This window comes from Micromys minutus (genome assembly GCF_963924665.1).
Source record: "Micromys minutus genome assembly, chromosome: 7".
NCBI lineage: Eukaryota > Metazoa > Chordata > Mammalia > Rodentia > Muridae > Micromys > Micromys minutus.
In genome coordinates, this window is record NC_137976.1 from 25286952 (window position 1) to 25310852 (window position 23901).

Genomic DNA, 23901 nt, shown 5'->3' on the forward strand with positions numbered 1-23901 from the left:
CCTATGATGACGTAAGCCTACATCTATTTCAGAAGTACATTCTGAGAAGACAGTTTGAATTAGACATTACAAGCTTTAAAGCAAAACAGAATGACTGGCCAGCAAAGTCTTCTAAGGTTGTACTGCATCCATGGTTAGGAAATAATTCTTGGCTTAAAGATTGAGCCCAGCAGCTGAGATCACCCAATGGGTAAAGTGTTCGGCATCCAAACATGAGGACCTCAGTTTGAATCCAAAGACCAACATAAAGCCAGTCACAGTAGCACAAGTGCCTATTACCTCTGAAATTCTGTGCTGATTAGAAGCTGAGACAGGAGGATTCCCCAGAAGGTTAACAGGCCAAATCATGTAGCATACACAATAGTCAACAAAAAGATCCTGATTCAAAAGCAAGGTGTCCTCTGACCTCTACATGTACAATGTGGCATACTTATATCCCTACTTACACACAAGAACATACACAAGTGTGCATGTGTACACCCACACATGTACATCACATACAAATACAGAATAAAAAATGGAACACAAATTAACTGGTATAGTAAATTGATCTTTTGCTCTTACAAATGTTATGTTTTCCAAATAGCTGAAAGATAACCCAACTACTAATTAATAATGAATGAAGCAATTTTTAAAATGTTTTCTCATTTTTAAAGACTACAACACTATCAACCCACCAGACTCCCAGAATTCGCAGGGCTTAAACCACCAACCAAAGACTACACATGGAGCGACCCATAGCTCCTGCTGCATATCTAACAGAGGATGGCATTGTCTGACATAATGGGAGGAGAGGCCCTTGGTCCTGTGAAGGCTCTATTCCCCACTGTAAGGGAATACCAGGGCAGTGAGGTGGTAGTAAGTGGGTGGGTTAGGGAGCACCCTCATAAAACAGGGGTGGGGAGTTGTGCAGGAGAAACCAGGAAAAGGGATAACATTCAAAATGTAAATAAATAAAATATCAAAACAAAATAACAAAGAATATACTGTTTATGAAATTGGAAAGGGAAGACAATAGAGCTCCCCAAGACCCGGTGTGGATTAAGGCAATGAGTTCAGCATGGTTGAGGCCAGGCAGCCAAATGTCTCTATAGTTCTCTAAGAAAGGAATCTAAAAGAAACACAAATCAGGTCTCACAAGTGATGGGCCAGAGGAGGAGGGCGGGGTTAAAGCTGGATGTTACTCAGGAGTATTTATCCCAGGAGAGGACAGACTGCAGGATGGTCTCCTTGCTGGGGCTCTTCTAAGCAGAGCCTGATGCCTCTCCTCCTCTTTGGAAAAGGGAAAGAGCTCTGGGAAAGGGGCATCTCTGAGGAAGATGCTATGCCACTTGAAGCCTTGATCCCTCAGGCTCACTTCCAGGTGAGCGACCACAGCACACCCTTGATTAGCAACTGGTACCCAGAAAGATCAAGATAGCTAGTCTATGTCTGCCTAGATAAACACAGCAAATCTACATGTCTACACGGTAAGACCATGGATATGGATTTGCCTGCTAATCTTATGAGGATAGAAATCAAATCCTAAAGTTAAATGTCAAAGAGCAGAAAGCTATAAACTGATCCTTGTGAAAGCCAAAACTTTTTCACCTTTAATTTCTGGAAGAAATTTAAACCTCTGCTGCCTATAACATTGGCTTTTCTATTAAGTGGAACTAAATGTATAAACGATATTCCCATGTTTCTTTAACAGTGTGCCTAAATATAACCTGTAAATAGGAGCTTACTGAAGAAAATTAATTATATGATATTTAGCAATATATATCATTGGTAAAGCAAATAGTTACTAAATATTTTGAAAATTCCAACTGTACTCATAAAAAATATAAACTTAGAAACTTGAGTTTTGGATTACAGTACTAGAGTATCTGCCCAGAGACTGTGTCTCACTGTAGCTGACTATTCAAAGGCTTCGCTAAATATGTATAAATATTCCATTCCTTTATTTTCTACATGTTAAAAAATCAGATTTAATTAAAAACTACCTTGACATCATCAAATCTCAAGACACAAAGAAAAGGCAGGGCCACGAAATTTAACTTTTTTCTCACTAACAAAACAGTCATGAATAACATTTTCAGGCCACACCTTCACTTTTGAACATTTAAGTGACTATCTTTCTTTTTTTCCTTCTTGCACATCAGTCTTATTTTTCAAAGTTTTCCTGGCTATTAGTAAACTCAGTGTGATCATCCGTTGAAGCATCTGGAGTTCAGGGGGAAGAAAATCCCTGCAGCTGTTTGATGCTCAAGAATATGAACACTTACCAGTCAGATGAAAGAGGAGAGAAGACAGGAGGGGAGATCAAGGGAGTGGAGAGTTTAGGTTTCTGCAGGCTAGCGTTTACCTCTTTGAGTGAAAGTAGCTTTGTGCTTCTCATGGCCCGGGACTCATGTTGCCTTCAGCTTACAGTGAACTGGCAATTACCTCCTCATTTCCACTCCAAATTAAGGATCAAAGTTTAAACATGCTTTTTTTCCTCCTCTACTACATTGTGATTAAAACTGCCACCTGCCTCACCTCATTCATCCAATCACCTCTCCAAGAGTGAGTCCCTCAGGAAAGAACAACACAGTTAATTAGAAAAACAAAGATTAGTGAGTGGTGAACTGAGCATCTAAGCTTGATTTTAAAAAATGCACTAAAGGATGTAACAGAATAAGATTTAGTGAAAATAATATTTAAGTTGGACAGTTATCATATTGTGACACGTTAAGTATCTCTGCATATATCCTTAGTCCTCAAGGGACTCCAAAAAGCACCTTTCTGTGTTTATCCACTGAGTAAGAAAGTGGCCTAATTGAATTCAAATCTATTTGACAATTACAGTTATCTGTATTGTTTGTATATAAAAAGCTATACTACCGAGGGTGGTAGGTCCAGGAAGTCTGCTGAAAGAATGTGGTGTCAAACTAAACTCGGAAACCACACTCAACAGTATTGCTGCCTAAACAGAACCTGAACTAGAACACCACCAATTGGCATGGCAACGTGGATGGGGGAAATCTCAGTGCTCCAGTCTCAGAGGAAGAGGTCCAGGCAACTGGAGACTACTGGGGGATAACTAGTCTTCCCCAAAGATGGGTCCTTTACTGGTTATCCAAACAAAGTGATTTGTACCAAAATGTACACAAAGAAGCTACACTTAATGAACTCAGTGGGTTGTATTTATACATTTGTTTGTTTGTGTGTGTGTGTGTGTGTGTAAAAAATGTTAATATGAGAGGCCATGAATTTGAAAGGGAGTGAGGGACAGAGAAGGGTATAAGAGGCAGAGATGGAGGGTGATATATTGCAATTAATTTTTTACCTTTGAAAACAGTAAGGTTTAGATGAAAACATCACACACAAACACACAAAATAAAATAGAATCAAGTTTTACAAGTTAGTTGCCATAGCTACACTGTCACAGAGAACCTACAGTAAAATTACTAAATAAATCAATAAATGTAAATTATAAAACTACATGTTTAATGTTGTCTTTTTGTTCAGTTTCCAGGTTCCTATTACCTCCAACACAAAATGAAGTAGAGCTTCATTTACTAAACACTAAGGTGCCTTGGATTCAGGTCAGCAGGGGACAAATACTGGTGAGTGGACATCACCATGAGAAAAGAATACTGTTTCTGAGTGTCTGTATGTGTTGCTGGAGAGCACACACACCCTCACTTTAGGTGAAGGGTTCCCAGTAGCCCCAATTCCCTCAGAGCAGCAGGCTTCCATTCATTTGATATCAGTTAGCAGAAACCTGTGCTTCCAAATAAGAGTGCAATTGCTCTCTTACACATCATGAGGACCGTGTAATCACATTCCTAGGCCCCAGCGTCTTGAGAGCTGGAATGAAGCCAAGAAGTTATCATGTAAAGAGAGGTTTATTTCGCAGTGGTGCAGCTGGCACAGGAGTCTGTTCTAAACAGAACGCCCTATCATGTCACTTCCAGACACTCTGAAAATGAGAAGAGGTCAGGGACTCTTGGGCACTGCCATCAATAATCCAGGAGTGACTCTGGAATTTGCACAGATCTCTGTTGCAAAGGAGTGTTCCAGTACAGGAACGTGAGTCAGCTGCATCTCAGAACTCTGGCTTCTCCTGCCTTCTAAAAACACTGACATGTAATGTTCTTCGGAATCCAGAGTGGCTGGGGTTGGAGGGGGAGTACCCCAATAGATCACATTTAAAAGTCTTGTGCTGTGAGAAAAAGAAAATGGTGTGATCCCTGATACTTCAAACCCAAACATCCTAAGCTGTGTCCCAACACATGTACAGGATTTTGTCATGAGACAGAAGCAAAAACATGCACAAAGCAGAAGTCATAACACATGATCTGGGACTCCATCAAAATACACACTACACAGTAAAGCAGAATGTGCTGGCCCACCTTCAAGCCATAAGTGTATTAAATGTCTACTTGATATGATTTATTATCTATTATTTTAACAAAGATACAAGAAGAGAAATCTGCATGATAATTTTCTTGAACTAAGCTAAAAGACTCACTCTTACAATAATGAACAGAATTTATCTCTGTTCTTGACATCATGCTTTTTATCCAAGGACCTTCCTAAACTGTTATAACAAGGAAATATTCAAAGTTCAGTGTTAAAATGGAAAAGTGGGAAAAAAGATACATTGCTTCTAATTATGTTAAAGAGACTATTTAGTATCCCTTACAGAACAACCCCACCCCATGTCTTGTTAGAGAGAACAAACTTGGATTTGATAATAGACGAGGAGGATATGAGATTCGCACAGAGATTAAATTAGAATGAAGATAGTGCAGACTGCTGTAGGTTAACAGAAATGAGAAATTATTAAAAGAGTGTAAGCAGAAAGAGTACCATAATTGTCTTAGTTACTTTTCTGCCACTGTAAGAGAACAGTATGAACAAGGCAGCCTACAAAAGAAAGTGTACTTATAGTTCCAGATGGCTACCAGTCCATGACGGAGAAGTGGAGCAATGGCAAAAGGAACGGGAAATGACAAGCTCACAGGTTAGACTGCAAGCCTAAAGCAGAGAGAACAGACCAGAAGGAGGCGAGATTTTAGCCATTCAAAGCCTGTCTGTAATCACGGGTGCTAGGCTGTACCTACTGCACCTCCTCAAACTATGTCATCAACTGGGACCAAGGAGTCAGAGTCTGGTGCTTCTGAAGACATTCTCATTTAAACCACTATAATAATCACATACACCTATTTCAACATCCACTCATCATATCTGGAATGAAGCGGGTAGAACAGATGGAGTAGGGCGGATGTCTGAGAAAGAAGAAACAGCTCTGAACCTGTTCTCACACCTGTCTAGATGCACCAGCAGCTTGAAGGAAGGTAACAATAGACGTGCAGTTTTGTACATATTCAAAGAATCGAATGACGCAGTTGTCTACACTGAGAGAAGAAAGAAAAAGTACTTGAGAACTTCTTGGGGATAGAAGATGGCTCAGTTGTTAGGGAGCTTTCCTTGTAAGCATAGGGTCTAAGCTTGTTACCCTGAAGCCATAGGTAAAAAGCAAGATGGTATGCACTGTTCTTATTATACAAGCCTGGGGAGACAAGAAGGCAAATCTCGGTGGCTCCCAGTCTAGCCTGCTTGGTGAATTCCAGGAATGAGAGAATCATTCTAAAAAATGGTAAATATACACATGAACCCATTCACCCCAACACATGAACACACATGCATGAAGAAACTGCTAGGTTTTTCAATTGAGTCACTCATAAATGAAGATACTAAAAACAAGATGGGATATGGAAAGAAAAGCAGCTTTGAGATGAAAATCTATATATTCAGATTACGCACACTGGGCTTTATAGGCCCTTAGACGGAAGCCCATTAGAATAATGTTGGAGACCAGCACCAAACTCTGGAATGAAAACAGATTTTCAGCATCTTTAAGAAGTGGAAATTACAAAAATGATATAAATGTCTAAAGGGAAGAATATTATGCAGAAATTAAACACAGCATATAAAAGAAGACAAAGACATAGGGGCTGGGGAAGCACCCTGAAATCTCTTATACTATATGGTTTTTAGGATACAGTAGTAAAACCTACAAAAGTCATGGAGGAAAAGGAAGACCATGGCTACGAGGAGTCAAGAAGGTCAGTAATAGACAATGCTAATGAGAAGGAATATATACAATAAATTACCAAGACAATGTTTATAAATTTCTTTATTTATACTTTTGTTTTTAATACATCATGACTGCATTTTCCCCTTCCCCAATGTTTATGAACTTCTTATGAACAGTTTTAGAAGGAGCTAAAGAGACAGCTAAGTGGATGAGAGCACTTGCTAGCATCAGCAGGAGACACAGGTTCCCAGCATCCCATGTAGAGAAACAACTTTCTGTAACTCCATCTTCAAATATGTGGCTTCTACAGATAGCCACACACACAGTATTCACTCACAAACAGACACCACACATAAAAAATAAGAACAGTTTTAATTAAAAAAAATTAATCTCAGCAGGGCACTATATAGTGCTACCAGGCACAATGCCTATTCTCATAAGCAAGCCAGAAAAAAAATATGTATCCTGTCCATAATGATGTTTGGAAGATGAAATATCATAATATACACAGAAATAGTATATAAAGTTTAAACAAAGTATACCCACTATCGATAGAGCATTGTATGTATCTGAGCATTGCTCAAAATGTCAGTCCTCTGTTTAGATAAGGAGATAAGCCAAACCAGGGGTTCTCTCAGTGTCTTAGGAACTGAGACATGAATCAGTAGCAAAATTACAGCTATGAAGTAGCAATGAAAATCAACTTATGGTTGAGGTCTCCAAAGACCATCGGAAATACGTGTTCTCTGTGGGATATGAATATATATATATATATTCATATGTATATATATATATATATTCATATATATATATTCATATATATATTCATATATATATTCATATATATATATATGTATAGTCATAATCTCACTTTCTCTTTTCCAGGCCACAAGAACTGAGAGAGAAATTTCAAAACAAATCCTTCATAATCCTAGATCAGTGCATGACTGCTGTGAGGAGACCCTCATGGCCAACTCACAACGCCATTGAGGTTGTGAGAAAGCAAATGTGATCACTAATGAGAACTGACTGGAGCACATCAACAGCTTAACTGAAATTATAAAGAGCCAAGTAGGAGATGTCACCCTAGGAGCTAATCAATGAGACAGTGATCGCACACTAATGAACTTACTTTTGGCTTGTATAATGCAAAGTAATTCACACTCTACACTAGATGTGGAATTCTCACAGAAGACAAAAAGAACCCACCCAACAGAATTTCAAATGGAGCAACTCTGATGAGGAAAGAATCAGATGATTCATGGTGAGATGAAAATGCCTCCCTGTTGCCATTTTTACATATTGATAATTGTGCCTGGAATTTTTCTGCAGTATTGAATAAGCACACTTTGCAACTAAATGGTCACCTCATCATGTTAGGCCGAGGATACGCTGTACCAGCAGGTTACTTAAAATAAGCCAAAAATGAAATATATTATTATCATGGCTTCAACAACAGACCCAAATCAGATAGATGGCTTATTCAAAGTAAAAGGCTGATCTCCTCACAGTTTGAGAGACTGAGTAGTCTAAAAGCAAAGATGCCCATGAAGCTGTGATGTGAGACGGGGTGAGGGCATAGATGCCTATCCTGTGCAGGTGGTCAGAGATGTCATGTGCTCATGATAGCCACAGAAGTCATTTCAAAGATAGACTTTTACAGTACGGCTCCCCATCCTCTTGCTCTGACATCCCTATTCCTCTCTCCTGTCATGTTCTCTGAGGATTACAACAGGTGTCGTGGATGTCCACAAAAGCCCCCTTTTTGATTAGACCACTCTCCACTCCCAAAAGATGCTCCCTTCACCATGGCTTCAAGATGTCTATGGGTATAAGGGCTCTCACTGATTCTGGAAGAAGGAACCCTCATGGCCCAGTCATGTCTTAAAGGCCTCTGGTCTTTATACAGCACACTCGTAGCACCTACAATTTGCAAAGGACACATTCAAACCCCAGCCATCAATGACCAGGATGACACTATGAAAAAGTTTTTATTCTCCAAAAGTTAACAATACAAGTCACCATTGCCAGATGCCAAATTACTATTTGACATGCCTAAATGGAACATGTGTGCTGGAAAATGGCAATTACCCAGAACCAAGGACATAAGTAGAATGCAGGTCACAGAGAAGCACATAAGGACCCGCTGGGCCAGACTTTTCAACAAGAACACTGGACTCCCTCACTTCTTTACTCTGGCCTTTGTCCCTCTCATTAATTTTGACAAACCATGAAAGATGACTATAATTGCTTCAATCCCAGTGGAGTTGAATATGAGGTACACAAAAGGAGAAGTGAATAGATGGTGTCTGTCCGCTTTTGACCAGCCAAAACTGGAAACAGGACACAGGCTCTCACTTTAGAAATTTCCTACAGGGCATTTTATAAATCACACAAGTAGAGTCATAATACAAATAAGCACCTCCAACAAAGCTGGACATTAACTTTATTCACCTCCTACTTTAATTTGTGTGCTCATATGGCAAAGTGATTTTTATATTAAAAAAATCTATAGTGAAAATAGATGGGGACCAAGGTGAGAGTCTTTACCACATTCCTTTTTATATTGTTTTCATTTTGATCCATGTAAATATATTTCATACAAAAACTAGAAAAAAATGGTAAAATATTTGCTTTTGTTCTAAAAAAAAAATCACTTACTTCAAAATCTGATCAAGTCTTTTAACTTTAAAGAGTACATGCTAATTATCTAAGGAACACAGGTCTAAGTATTCTGAATGAAATGTTACCAGCCTCCTCCCCAATACTTAATCGAAGGTCATAATTACATGCTCCAAGGAGCCCAGCTGGTTGCTTTGAAGAGGGCTCCTTTATTAGAATAAGTAAACTCTGGGATGAGCTGTTTATAATGCCCCCCATTATAGAATCTCAAGAAAAGTTTTCTAGAAAGTTACTTAAGTGATTATGTTTGATAACATGACAAAGCCAGAATTTGAGCTTTAAGAATTTTGTGTTTTCAAGTCACATCAACCCATGTTCATAATCACCAAAGCCACTAATTCGATGTTTTCTGTAATTAAAAACCGTCTATAGTCTCTTGCCAAGGTAGTTTTGATTTTTGCAGTATTTCGGCTTTAAAGTCGAAATCCCAAACATGGCAGCAACAAAAGACTTGAAATGGACTCATAACTGCTGTAATTTATATACCAGTTATTTTCATTTTCAGACTAAACCTGGCGAGATTGTAATTATTAAATTCTAATAAGTGAGAAGCCCGGTGGGAGAGGAGCTAAAATTAAAGGCTTTGGACTTGGGCTCCGCAAGTTGGCTATCCATGCCCTCTTCCCTCTCCTGGAAGGGAAGGTCAAACACCCGCAATGGTCGCTCTCTGAGGTTGGTTTAAACGAAAAGAGATCTGATCAAAGATTAAAGCGAAAGGAAGATTAATGCACTCACAAGAGCAAACACTAGGGAGCAAGGTGTTGAAAGACTGAAAGACTGCACAAACGCTGATCGGAAGTAGACTACAAAGTTTGAAAGGCACAACACACACGCCTTAGGTCACGTCCACTGCAACTCCCAGGACTAGAAAGTGGCCTGTGAGTCCGAGAAGCAGCTGCATGGCTCCGGAGACTGTGGGCGAACGAGGCGGACGTGCAGCTAGAAGTTTACCCTACAGGCGTCGGAAACCAACCCGGAAGCCGGAGCCACGCCCACCTCATGATTGGCACGCACAGGGGGCGGGACCGCGCGGAGGGGAACAAGGGCGGCGAGCGCACGGGAAGGCCGGCGGCAGGCAGAGGGCAGTGTCGGGGTCCCCTGGTACCTGCGCTGGAAGTCCGCGGCGTAGGGCTTGAGGTACGGGTCAATCTCCAGAAGTCGGCCCAGCTCCGGCACGTCGGCCAAGGCGGCCTCCAGTTGAGCTTCGGAGCCGGTCTCCGCTGCCGCAGGAACCGCCATCTTCGCCGCAGCCCAAGTAGCCGAGGCCCGAGAGGGTCGAGTAGCCGGAGTGGAGTGCGAGCAGTAGGGCGGAGCCGGGCGAGCCTAGGCGAGCCACCGGGGACTTGCCCTTTATAGCGGCAGAGCGGGCCAGGGTGAGCCCGGGACACACGTCCTCAGCGCCGGCCCCCGCCCACTCATGGGGCCGGCCCCTGGAGTCCTGAACCGTGCTGGCTGGCCACCGGGAGGTGGGTCTCACCATTCGCTCTCCCTTCCTCTTCCTGCCTGGTGGTCAACTCAAACACCTGCTCTGCTTTCTGCGTCCCCTCCCCCCGCCCCCCCAGGGACAATGATTTTCAAAAAGTAGGAAATTCTCCAGGACAGTCGTTAAATGTAGATAATAATGTGAAAATATTGAGAATCTTAATGTCATTTAACAACCTTACTGTCCTAAGTTGAAAGTCTCATGAGTAACCAAGAGAGTCTTTGGAGATTGTATGGATATTCATGGATAGCCCGGGTCCCTGAAGTCACAACAAAAAACAAGAACTTTCTGGTTCCCCACTCAGAAGGATTATGTGTCCCACAAGCTCTTCACCAACAAAACTGACTTTGATGAGACATGTCTGGGAGAACATCAGTAAACTGTACTTCACTCTCCTGTCTAACAACAGTGATAAAGCAAGAGCTCTTCCAGCCAAGCTCCCAAATATAACGACCTTCTGCCCCTTCAGTCTAAGGGTTTCTTTGTAAGAATACAGACTGCGGGCCTGATGGCATAAATGATCCACTAGGTAAAAGTGCTTGACAGGGCATAGAACCGGAATTATACCTCCAGAATCCATGTTGTGGAAGGAGAGAATCAGCTTTCAAATATTTTCCACCCCTGGCACATGTCTGCTGATACACAGGCATTCATACATCCATACAATATTTTACTGGACAGACTTGAGTATAACTTTCTCAGTTGAAATATGGAAATGTAAAAATCATAGCATCTACGAAGATGGAACATTACTGATCAGCTTTGGAATTTAAAAGTGGGTTTTGTGATGAATTTAAGAAGTAAATGACCTCAGTGTGAATAACTAAAGGTCTTACATAATGGCATAAAAGAAAGAACCTGCAAATGGAGGAGGACTTGAATTCAGAAATAAAATACCTAAATTCGAAACTTCAACCCATTTTTTTTCTTTCATAAATTAAAATTTCCATCACTTCACACTGAAATTCTCACTTAGCTAAGAGACATGAACCAACTATCTTTTGCATGGCATAAGCATTCACCTGTTAGTATAAAACCAAAGCATTGATTAGGAAGGGAAAGGGGGCAAGGAAAGGAAATTAAAGATTTCTTGAATAAACACTGCTTTTATAGAGACCAATATCACCCATATATTCCCATTTTTACCCACTCCCTGTACCAGTGTTTCCCAGTGTGATATTGATATGAGTTACCTGTGTATCTTGGTGAAAATGTGCATTCTGACTTTGGGGTCTGTACTGGCTGGTGTTGTGTCAACTTGACACAGGCTAGAGTTATCACAGAGAAAGGAGACTCAGTTGAGGAAATGCCTCTATGAGATCCAGCTGTAAGGCATTTTCTCAACTAGTGATCAAGGGGGGAGGGTCAGCCCACTGTGGGTGGAGCCATCCCTGGGCTGGTAGACCTGGGTTCTATAAGAAAGCAAGCTGAGCAAGCCAGGGGAAGCAAGCCAGTAAGTGACATCCCTCCATGGCCTCTGCATCAGCTCCTGCTTCCTGACCTGCTTGAGTTCCAGTCCTGACTTTCTCTGGTGTAAGTGTAAGCTGAATAAACCCTTTCCTCCCCAACTTGCTTCTTGGTCCTGATGTTTGTGCAGGAATAGAAACCCTGACTAAGACAGGGTTAATGTACCAGAATATATTTATAACTAATGTCAGGGGATGCTGATGCTGCCAGTTTTACATGATTAGAGTAGCTAAGCTCTACAATATATACCAACCTCTTGCCCACATAGTACAGGTAAGCGGGATTTCAAGTTCCACTGACCTAAGTATCATATAAGTCCATTTCCAATGGGTCTGGAGCACTAGAATTAATATTCATCAAATGCACCTCTTTTAGTTCTGGTGTTCAAGGAAAACCATTTGCTGCTGACATTTAGGTTGCACTGCAATAAGACACAGCCCTGGAGGAGTTGCATTCCAGGCAAAGTGTTTCTGGAAAGAGGAGTTGAGGTATTCCTGACAGAAAGGAGTAAAGGGAAGAAGAGAAAGGAAACTAGCCTCAAGAGTGTCCAGAGAAGCCTGAGAGTGCCAGGTAGTGAGCTAGTGCTGGGTGCCTGGTCTTGCAGCTCTACAGTTAAAGGGATTTGAGGAGAAAAGTGAGGATCTGATTTGGATTTAAAACACCCTCCCTGAGGATGCACCAACCCTGCTGTGACTGGACAAGCCAGGGTGGGGACAGGCTCCCCTTTCTCAGAGGAGAACTGGAGGGGAAGGGAGGAGGATCTGTGTGAGGGTACTAAGAGAAAGGGTGTCTGATATTGAGATGTAAAGCAAACAAAACTATTTAAAATGAAAAAAAAAAAAACAATATGCTTTCTGGCAAATGGTTCAGTGGGACAGAAGATCAGAAAGTAGAGAATTAGGAGACAGCAGTGAAACCAAGAGAAGATGATGCAGTAAGGATGAGAGGATGATGGACCGAAGATGTGGAGTTTAAGATAAATGCCCAATGCAGAAGTGATTTAGGTTTTACTTTTAAGCTTCGCAGGGGTGCTGCAGTAGAGTACTACAAACGTGATGATGTAGATGGAGAGAAATCATTTCAATTACTGCCCCAAGCCTTGTAACCTCTGCAGTCACTGGCTTGGCTCATGTTTATATTACCAAACTAGTCTCTTCTCTATGAAGTGAGTCCAATAGGAAAGGGCACACATTAGGCCTGCCCTTATGTCACCAGTGTGTGTAACTTGTTTGCTGGTAGCATGACATGAAAGGTCCAACCTAAGAAGCATATTAATGACAGCTGTTTTCCACCAGTAACTATCTCCTGCCTTCTGGCACTACAAATGGTTGGGGGGGGGGGGAGTTGCAAGACACTGGATCTTATCTTCAGCCTGATTTCTTCTTGTCATACAAGAAGGTGATGTCTTCAGCAATAAGAACTTCCTGTCTAGTTCTAACATGCAGCCAACAGCAATGGCAACGACCCTTAGGATTTGCCAATCATGTCTCTAGCCAATAGCTGGCCAAGAGAGCCAATCTCTGGCACGCTGATTCGTCTTAATGACTTTATGATGGGGACACTCTCCACCTGCACAGGTGCATCTCCAGATGCCCTTGTTCATGCTCTTCACCTTCTTCTATTACTCTCCCAGATGTTTCTCCAAATCTGCATGGCACCTAAAGGCTAGCCTTATACAGTAAAATGTTTTCACAAAGAGTGAAAGTTATCTCTGAAGTCCCATCCATTTCTAGAAACTGCAGATTGGCCTTAGGATTTAACAAGTAAGGGAACACTAAAATAAGGCATGAGGGAGGTTCAATACAGCGTGACAGATCACTTGCATCAATTACTTCCTGAAAATAAAGACAATATATATAGCTATATATAAATAAATATATATAAAGACCTAAATAAAGCTATGCTGGAGACAGCGGCATGGATAACTCTCTACCTTATTTAATACTATAATCTACAATTATGCTCTGTGAGCTGCCATGTGTTCTCATCCTAGGGCACTGCCTTAGTGCTGGTGTATATATACTTCTCTACCCCTAGAATGCCAGATAGGGCAGGTTTGCATTCTGTGAACTTGCCTGAGGGGAAAGGGGAAAGCAGGGCTGTGTTCTTACCTGCCAGACCTGCAGTTGAAGCCAGATTCCTAGATTAAGCAGGCTCTGGGCCAAAAACAAGGCCTTTCCCTCGCCACCAGCCACATTTGACTACTGAAAAAGGTTCAGGTGTGGGCGAAATGTCTTTACTCCCAATAAATGTTCTTGCAGAATACAATTGTGTACAGCATATGTGTGGGAAATGATTGCATGCCATAGGACAAAAAGTACTTTCTCTTGTTGTCTCATTATTTAGACTCCTTCTAGGTTTCCTGCTCATGTAGGACAGCTAGAAAAAAGTCTTGTTTGCCACTGGATGAACTAAGTAGACCATTTTTTTGTCTGCTTTCCCTTTCCTTTCTTTTTCTCTTGATTTGTTAGCAATTTAAGAACCTGATTTACTTGCTAATCTAAATCACTCTTGTCTGTCACAACCTCTCTTGCCCCTTAAAGATGGTATCTATCATGAGGGTTCAGCAAAGCCACTAAAGCCTCACCTCATTCCTAAAATCCCTACTCAAATAACACCTTAACTGTGCTGTAAGCAAAGTCCTGCCCCCCCCCTTTTTTTAAATTGAACAACTTTATTTTTAAAAACAAAGATAAATGTTCAGATTTTAAGCATTTTTGCATAAAAGTATACGAATACATTTTTGTCAGAACTTGATTTTTTTAAAGGTTTGGTAGTGTACATTAAGATCTTACCAGTTACAATGAGCATAAAGCACATGTAAAACAAGATGTAACCTGGAATTAGTCAACGTTTTCTTGGTGTGTAAAGATTAAGCATAAAGGTTTTTCATTTTCTTTTTCTTTTTCTTTTTTTGGGGGGGGGGGGTTTCTTGAACTTCATATAGTCTGTGAGTTGTTTCTGGGGGGTTCTGAGCTTTCTGTGGTTAGTATCCCATTATCAGTGACTGCATATTATGTCTGTTCTTTTGTGACTGGGTTATCTCACTCAGGATATTATTCTTTAGATGCATCCATTTTCTTAAGAATTTTATAAAGCCATTCCTTCTGACAGCTGAGTAGTACTCCATTGTGTAAATGTACCGCAGTTTTTGTATCCATTCATTCATCTACTGAATGACATCTGGGTTCTTTCCAGCTTCTGGCTATTATAAATAGGGATGCTATAAACATTGTGGTGCATGTGTCTTTGTTGTATGTTGGAGCTTCCCTGGGGTATATGCCCAGAAGTGGAATAACTGGGTCTTCAGGTAGTACTATGTCCAATTTTCTGAGGAATCACCAGACTGATTTCCAGAGTGGTTGTACCAGTTTACAACCCCACCAACAGTGGAGAAGTGTTCCTCTTTTTCCACATCCTCGCCAGCATCTGCTGTCATCTGAAATTTTGATCTTAGCCATTCTGGTTGGGGTGAGGTGGAATCTCAGGGTTGTTTTGATTTGCATTTCCCTGATGGCTAATGATGTCAAGCACTTCCTTAGATGCTTCTCAGCTATTCAATATTCCTCAATTGAGAACTTTTTGTTTAGCTCTGTAACCCATTTTTTAATAGGGTTGTTTGATTCTCTGGTGTCTAGCTTCTTGAGTTCTTTGTATACCTTGGATATTAGGCGTCTATCTGATGTGGGGTTGGTAAATATCTTTTCCCACTCTGTTGGCTGCTGTTTTGTTTTCTTGACAGTGTCCTTAGCCTTATAGAAACTGCCTTTTGAAGTAAGCAGCAAACTTCTCTCACTGCTCATTTTTCTGAGTAACCCTCATTCATCACCAGAATCTCCCAGTTCTTGGGATTCCTGGGAAACTCAGCTGGCAGCAATAGCTCCTGTCTGTAATAGCTAGTGTGCCCCAGTCCATCAAAGAACTGCTAATTTCAATCTGCCTCGGATTATACAATCTTCATCTCACAGAGGAGTGCTAATATCATTGCTCAGATTTCTCTGCTTCCAGGGCTTCTATACCAATCACTTAGATTGTGGGATCATAGTCTGGTGAGTCATTGCAAGAAGTAATTTAGGCTTTGTTTAAAATTCAAGAGTGGGGAATATGGGCCTCAAGCAGACATATAAAAGTCAGGTGTAATGACATATATGTGCCTATAAACCTAGCATGTCAGGGGGTAGGGGGAGGAAATCCTCAGACCCACTCTCCAGCCTGCCTTGTAGAAATGCAGAGCTCCATTTTCAGTGAAAGATTTAGTCTACAAAGAATAAAGTGGAGGGGCTAGAAAACTGGCTCAGCAGTTAAAAGCACTTACTGTCCTTACAGAGGACCTGAGTTGAATTACAAACACCCACATCTGGCTGCTTACAGCTACCTCATGTGTAGCTGTAGGGGGATGTAGCCCCTCTGGACTCTGTAGGTACCCAAATTTACAGGCACATTAAACCCCCAGACACACATGCACATAGACATGTTTTTAAGAGATAAAAATAAATCTACTTTAAGACAAAGTAGGCAGGAGGGATGGCCAGTAGCTAAGGGCACTCATTTCTTTTGCAGAGGCCATGAGTCACTTCCCAGCACGAATAGTGTCTCACAACTGTTGATAAATTCAGTTCCAGGGCATTTGTTGCCCTCTTCTGACCTTTGCACACATGTCATGCACATTCATACGTGAATAAAACGCATACACAAAATAACTTGAATCAAGTAGAAAAGCAAATGAAAAAGGCACATCTCAACTTCTTTCCATCACAAGTGTCTACACTAGCACAACCACACACATGCACACATGGAGAAGCCCTCACACATGCACACATGGAGAAGCCCTAATTCAAGCAGTTCAGATATGCAGAATTCCCCGATTGTTATATTTTCTTGTACTCCGTCATTAAGAACCACATCTTATTCTGTATTGGGGATTCTTTTTTTCCACTGTATTAGAAGTTGGACCTGAAGAATACCTTCTGTATCGCTCCTACCTTCTTCCTCCTCTTCATTCTGTTATTCCCATGGGTTGCAAATTTTTGAATCCCAGGGAAAAAAAATCTAGTACAGATGTAATTTGTACTAACATCTTTATCTCCTTCTTTCTCTCCCCTGACCCCATTTTTCCAAACAAACCAGAGGTTAATGCAAGAGGGAATAGCTGTGTCTTTTCCCACTATAATTATTTCTGTGTATAGGCAAGTTCCTTCTGTGCAGACATGACCTACAGCAATGCATACAGCTGACCACAGGGCCTACCCATATTCCTGCCTCAGAGGTGCTACCTTCAGAAATTGTAATATCTTCCCTGGGCCATTGGCTAATTGGGAGAAGGTGACAGATACTTAGTCATGCAGCCATTTCAATGCATAAAACAAAAATGCTACCCTATATGGTGACCACCTTGGGATTTTTGTTTGCCATTTCCCAATTGTCTATGTTGAATCTAAATATTTGAATGAAGCTTAGATTTTATATTCACAGGTAAATAAAACATCAGCAAGACTAAGAAACTTATTGCTGAGGATACCACACAGACTTGATTAGTAGGATGGTTAGGAAATTTGCAATTTAGTTCCATCCATCTGCCTGCAAAACTCATGATGTTCTCATTCTTAATAGCTGAGTAGTGAATTCCTTTCTGTGAATGAACCACATTTCCTATATCCATTCTCCTGTTGTGGAACATCTGGGTTTTTTACAGCTTCTGGCTATCACAAACAAAGCCACTAAGAACATAGTGGAACAATTGCCCCAGTGGCATGGTGGGTCATCTTTTGGGTATATGCCCAAGAATCATATAGCTGTGTCTTCAGGTATCTCTATTTCCAATTTTCTGAGGAACCTTCAGATTGATTTCCAGAGTGGTTGTACCAGTTTTCAATCCCACCAGCAATGGAGCAGTGCTTCTCTTTCTCCACATCCTGGCCAACATGTGCTGTCACCTGAGTTTTTGGTCTTAGCCATTCTGATTGGTATAAGATAGAATCTCAGAGCCATTTTGATTTGCATTTTCTTGATCGGTTAGGATTTAGAACATTTCTTTAAGTGCTTCTCAGCCATTCAAGAGTTTTCTCTGTCATGAATTCTCAGTTTGGTTCCACACTCAATGTTTTTGGATTGGGATGTTTGGATTTTGTCTGTGTTATGACTGAACAAGGAAGATTGTTAGTTAAAAATAAAAAGGTGTGATCTGACTGCCTGATTTATCTTTTCTGCCGTTTAAAACATTAGGAAATCGCTCAACTTCTCTGTCCCTTGGCTTTCCAGAGTATGTTCCTTATATGATGTTTAGTGACTTATTGGTAGGATAATATCTAACACACAGTAGGTGCTATATGAAGGTTAACTGTGCTTTTAGTGCTAGATAATCACTAGTTTATAAAAATCCATAATTCTCAGCCCTGTATCTATATAATACAGTATTATTTCTTATAGTTCTAGTTAGCAGGCACACACATACAAAAGAAGCAAGATGAAAATTTTGTTTATTATTAAGAATTTAATATGAAATTGAAATTTTGAAGTGTCTACTACACATATGACTTAGCAAAATTTTGTGTTAGTATGTAATCCTTGGATATGATCCATTAAGGTATTTAGAGTGTAAAATAATTTCAAGTTGAGACTTAAATGTGATTACCCAGTCTCCCACTGTATCAACTTTTCAGTAGGATTTATGAGGTACGATTGCTTATATCCATATTAAATTTAGCAGAGGCGAGATTGCTACACACTCCCTCTGTCAGCTGCCAATCCTCTCAGAAAACTGGGAAGTTAGTGCTTAAATACTTAAATGCCATGTGATGAATGTTCACTGTGATGTGGAGTTTGCCACCTGAAACCCAAGTGAGGCAAACAACTTTTTCCTAAGTTGGCCTGGAAGAGTTTTTTTAACGACAGTGATTTTCAATTACTTTTGTCCCAAGTTGAATGAGAAGCAGTGACCTAAAGGTGAACAAATCCTCCAAACAGCAGGGTTTCTCCCTTAGAACTGAACCAATTTTCCTGATTCTAAAATGGCAATTTTTAGTTCACTCTGTTACACTCTTCCTTATGCCTGTATATTATCTGTGGTGAGTGTTTTGTACCTGAAATTTTCAGCACTTGTAGATTTTCCCTCGAAATTCTGCAAACATTTTAGGTCTGGGCTAATATGAGAACGGATGGATAGTTAGGCTTATCAGTGAGGTGTTATCCGGAGAGAACCGCCCTGATTGCTCAGACAGAGAGCTGTTGATGCAGTCTCCCTCCATCCTAGACTCTGCCCTACCCAGTATGTTCTTCTGTTTGCGTAAGGTCTTCAGTAAGCTTATGGGAAAACCTCAGGCATAGAAAGCACTGAACAAGACTGTATGCTCAAGAAAGGTCTAAATATTTGAACCCAGGCACAATTTCTGTAGAGCTGATAGTCTTCAAATCTATTTTATAATGACCATCATAAAAATAAAAATAAATAAATATTCTTCCAGTCTACATTTGTACCCCTGAGTTAACCCTGTGGCACAGCTCTCCAGACACAAATCCTGTCCAGAAAGAGCTGGTCTTCCAGGAGTGCTGACACACCTAAGATCACAGGCTCACAAGCTCAGTGGAAGGACAGGTTCCAGTCAAAGGCAGCAAGACCAACTAAAACTAGAGTTATTCAGATGGTGAGAGGCAAGCACAAGAACATGAGCAACAGAAACCAAGACTACTTGGCATCATCAGAACCCAGTTCTTCCACTACAACAAGTCCTGGATACCCCATCAAACCAGAAAAGCAAGACTCAGATTTAAAAACACATCTCATGACGATGATAGAGGACCATTGCTCTGAGAACAGAGTCCCCAATGAAGGCGTTAGAGAAAGGACTAAAGGAGCTGAAGTTGCAACTCATAAGAAGAACAACAATATTAACCAACCAGACTCTCCCAGAGTGCCCAGGGATTAAACCACCATCCAAAGAGTACACATGGATGGACCCATGGCTCATGCTGTATTTGTAGCAGAGGATGGCCTTGTGGGGCATGAACAGGAGGGAAGTCCCTGGGTTCTGTGAAGGCTTGATGCCCCAGGGAATGCCAGGGTGGGGAGGTGGGAGTGGGAGAGTGGGGAGCACCCTCACAGATGCAGGGAAAGGGAGGATGATATATGGGTTTCCAGGTTTCCAGAGGAGAAATTGGGAAATGGGATCACATTTGAAATGTAAATAAATAAAATATCCAATAAAAAGGAAAAAAAAATAAAAGAAATGAATAAATTTCTAGATTCAGCCAAATCAAATAAATAAATAAACTAAGACGTCAACACCCTAAACAGACCCAAAACAAAGAAAGAGATTCCTATAGTAATAAAAAAAATCTTCCAGCTTAAAACAAACAAACATGCTAGGCTCAGATGGAGTCATAAAGGAATTCTGCCAATTTTTTTTAAGCTACAGCCATTCTTTATCCAAACAAAACAAAACAAAACAAAACAAACAAACAAAAAAAAAAAAAAAAGTAGGAGGAGGGGGAGGGAAAGAAAGAGAAAGGAGCCCTCCCAACATCTATTACCCAAACCAGAGACCAGTGAACTGGATACTCCAGGTTGTTGCATGAAGCCACTGGACACAACCGTCAGGTTTTACCATATGCCCAGGTCACTCTGAGTCCCGTTGCTCATGGGACAAAGGATCAAGAACAATGTTTCTATCCCTTAAAGCTACTCTAGTCTGAAAACCAGGGAAGCCCTTGTTCTGCTTTGAACAAGACAGCCTCATTCTGAGATGAAATGTGTTCCCATTCCAATTGGGGCTCTGCTTTCAGACTGATACTTAAGTAAACTAGAAAATGAGTCCAGTGGAGGAATTTGTTCTGCCAGGCAGTAGGTGCTGACTCAGACCGCACGGGCTGAAGAGCTGTTTCTGCAGGTTATGGGCTCCAAGTTTGCCTCTTCAAGCAGGCCGTTCTGTCCCTGGAACCTTTCAGACCTGAGGGACTCAGAGGAGAGTCAAACAGAGAAGAGCTGGCAGATTTCAAGTGTCTCAGCTACTTGGGAGGTGGGAGGTGGGAGGAGCCCTTGAGCCCAGGGGTGTTAAGGTCTGCCTGCTCATCATAGATGGATCCCTTCTCAAACAAATGAGTAACCTAGCACAGAGTTGCAGGCAGTTAAGAGTGGAAAGACCTATAAAACCTGATCTGCTGCTAGCCCTTTAGGAAACCCCAGGCCTTGCTGAGGGTCTCAGCATGAACACAGTACAGTTCTAAAGATGGACAGTGTGGGGCTTTTTCTTTATTACCAATGGTTGTGTGTGAATGTCCTAAAGGTACCCGTGGCTCTTCAACCTCTGAGCATCACTGTGGTTCCTTAACCTTGCATTCCTGCATCCTATCATGGTTTTCAGTATCCTTACATCTCTTGTTCTATTAGATGCTCCACAATGTGTAATAGCAGCACAGGCACCCTGCCCAGAGCTACCAAGCTTCTTCAAGGAGGACCTAGGATGGAACTGAATGTCTCTGGGAACCTGTGCTTTTCTGTGTTTTACTATGGAGCAATAAATATTGTCTTCTTGAGGAGCAGGAAGGCAGGGAGCTTGTGTACCAGCAGTGTCCTACCCTATCCCTGACCTTGTCTCTAAGAGAAGGAGCTGGCCAAAACATGACCTCATGGCATCCAAGCTGCATTCAGTAAAATCATGAACCAGTGAGCCACACCTCCAGAGTATGAGATGCAGGCCTCCAGCTTCAGCCCAGGTTTGTTAAGTTACATAGTTCTAGTTTATTGGGCTCTTTATTTGCAAGTATTGCTATTCTGTCATGAGACCTGTATGGTCAGAGCCAGCCCCACTGAGGGGGCTGCTCTCAAATCGTGTCCACACAAAGATGAGGGGCTCTCACTTTCTCTGAGCTCACAGGCAGACTTTCTGCTTATTGAATGTTACAGAGGTCTCAAGAGTCATGGGGGAAAGAGGTCAGTTCCAAAGGGAAGGCACAAAACCTCCAAGCAGCCCACAGCCCCAAGAGAACTGTCTACAGTCTCTGTCCTATGCACAAGTCTACCTTCAACTTGAAACTCTTCTGATGATACTGTCCTCTGCTTAGGTCATGTTGGCCAGGGCTCTACTGGATACACTAAAGAAGGCCTGTGCATGCCCCGCCCCATTCAAAGAGAAAGAAACCCACATTATTGAAGAACAGTGTCACCTTTAAACTCAACTCCCCTGCACTGAGGGCCCAAGTGGCCATGCTTTCATGTGTGTCAGAAAGGCATCTAGCAGACACACACACATACACATACACACACACACACACACACACACACACACTCACGCATTCCTGCATCCATGCATTCACTCTCGCATGTGCACACATAAGAGAGAGGCAGTGGGCACATGGTATTTTCTGGCTCCTACATGATTTCAGCTGAGCCTCAAGGATGGCAAATGAAATCCAATATTACTCCTCCAACCTACTAGGGACTGCGATGAAACATTCGGGTGTCAGGAGCAGCCACTGAGTGTTCTTGTGTGAAGTAGGACTCTGTGGAGCAGGCTTCTGCTTCGGGGAAATGACAGGGGTTAAAAATCCTCAGTGGAGGAAGGCTTCTCCTTGATGATGAAGCACGGGCCTCTCTTTTAGCTGCTTCTTCCCTTAGGCTCTGCTCAGTGAACCATGACCTCAAAGACAAGAGATGTTACCTAGGTGTGGCCATTATGCTGCCAGCCTGGGGTAAGCCCAGGTGATGCCCAGATGCATTCTCAGCAAATCAGTTGGGGCTCACTATCTAAGTAGGATATTAAGTGAGTTACGGTCATTGAGAGAGGAAATTCTGATATAACAGACTAGGGATCATCCCTAGGATCCGAACTTTGAAAACGTGCCTCAGGGGCTTTTGGAAATCATTTGGGGCCAGGAACTACTCCTTTCTGTGATTCTGTACTATTCAGTCAATGTTCACATTTTCAGAAGTGTTTTCCTGTTGCAGTCAATATTAAAAGGAATTGGCTTAACCTTTTATTGGCCCTGGAGGTGTCACTTCGAGCACACAGACTCTGTCACACCACAAGCTGCTCTCTCCACATGGTTCCCTTCCCAGGTAGCTCACTAAAGATGGAGCTGGAGGAGGACCTAGATCCAGGTGGACTTAATTGGCGATAGATAGATATGGATATTTTTAAGTGATTCTATAGGTCCTTTTATCTCATGTAGAAGGGCAGTTTGTATCATTGTCCATTAGATGTAATCTTTTTGTGTAGAGGGTTTGTGGATTGAGAATGTAGTATATAAACCTGCTTGAAAAGCTACCAGGTTTTTGAGTCATGTTAGTGTCAGGTTAAGGAGGAAGGAAACACCACAGGGCAGGGTAGGGTGGTCGTATCCACCCAGGACAGAAACAACAGGGCGGGCAGACTGAACCGCCCGGGAAGGGGACTATGTGGAGAGGGCAGATTTTGGACCGAGTGACAGAGTCCATGTGCTCAGCTACACTAGATGAGACAGGAGTGGTGGGGGCAATAAAAGGTTAAGCCAATTCCTTTTAATATTTACCTCAACATGTCCTTATTAAATATTCATTAAAGTAATAAATATTCAGCCGGTGGTTTTCTTTCAAAAAATAAAATAAAATAGTAAGGAAATTCAAATATCAATATAATATAGAGTATTTTATAATCATTTAAAGAAAAATTGTATGCATAATTTTATTTTATTTATTGTATATACTTTCATTAAAATTATTTATATACTTGATCTCAATACCACCTCTCTGCTCCTCCCAGTACCCCCTAACCCAGATCCTATCCCCATTCATTTCTCCTGTTCTTTGTTTAAGAAGGGGTAAGGCCCCTCTAGCTAACACACATGCACACACACACACCACACATCAAGTCACTGCAGGACTAGGAGTATCCTCTTTCACTGAGGCCAGACAAGGCAGCCCGGTTAGGGAAATGAGACCCAAAGGAAGGCAGACAACAGATTCAAGGACAGGCTCCACTCTTGTTATTCATATTTTGGAGGCACCCACATGGAGACCAGGCTGCTCATATGCTAGATATGTTCAGGGAGTCTAGGTCCAGCCGGTGCCTGCTCTTTGGTTTGTGGTTCAGCCCCCAAGTGTCCGGTTTAGTTGGATTTGTTGATCTTTCTGTAGAGTCCCTATCTTCCTCAGGTCCCAAAACCTTTCCCCTCAGCTCTTCCATAAGACTCCTTGACCTCCTTCTAGTGTTCAGCTGTGGGTCTCTGC

The 23901-nt window shown here is 41.7% G+C and overlaps 1 protein-coding gene across 1 annotated transcript in view; it reads right to left on the reverse strand.

Annotated features, from left to right (window-relative positions):
* The window catches only part of GBE1 (1,4-alpha-glucan branching enzyme 1), a 234156-nt gene extending 223097 nt beyond the window's left edge, over positions 1–11059 (reverse strand). Inside the window, exon 1 of the mRNA XM_080918799.1 lies at positions 9858–11059. Within this exon, the coding sequence (XP_080774925.1) occupies positions 9858–9991 (134 nt within the window). The 5' untranslated portion in view covers positions 9992–11059. The remainder of the gene's footprint in view (positions 1–9857) is intronic.
* Between the last annotated feature and the right edge of the window lie 12842 nt (positions 11060–23901).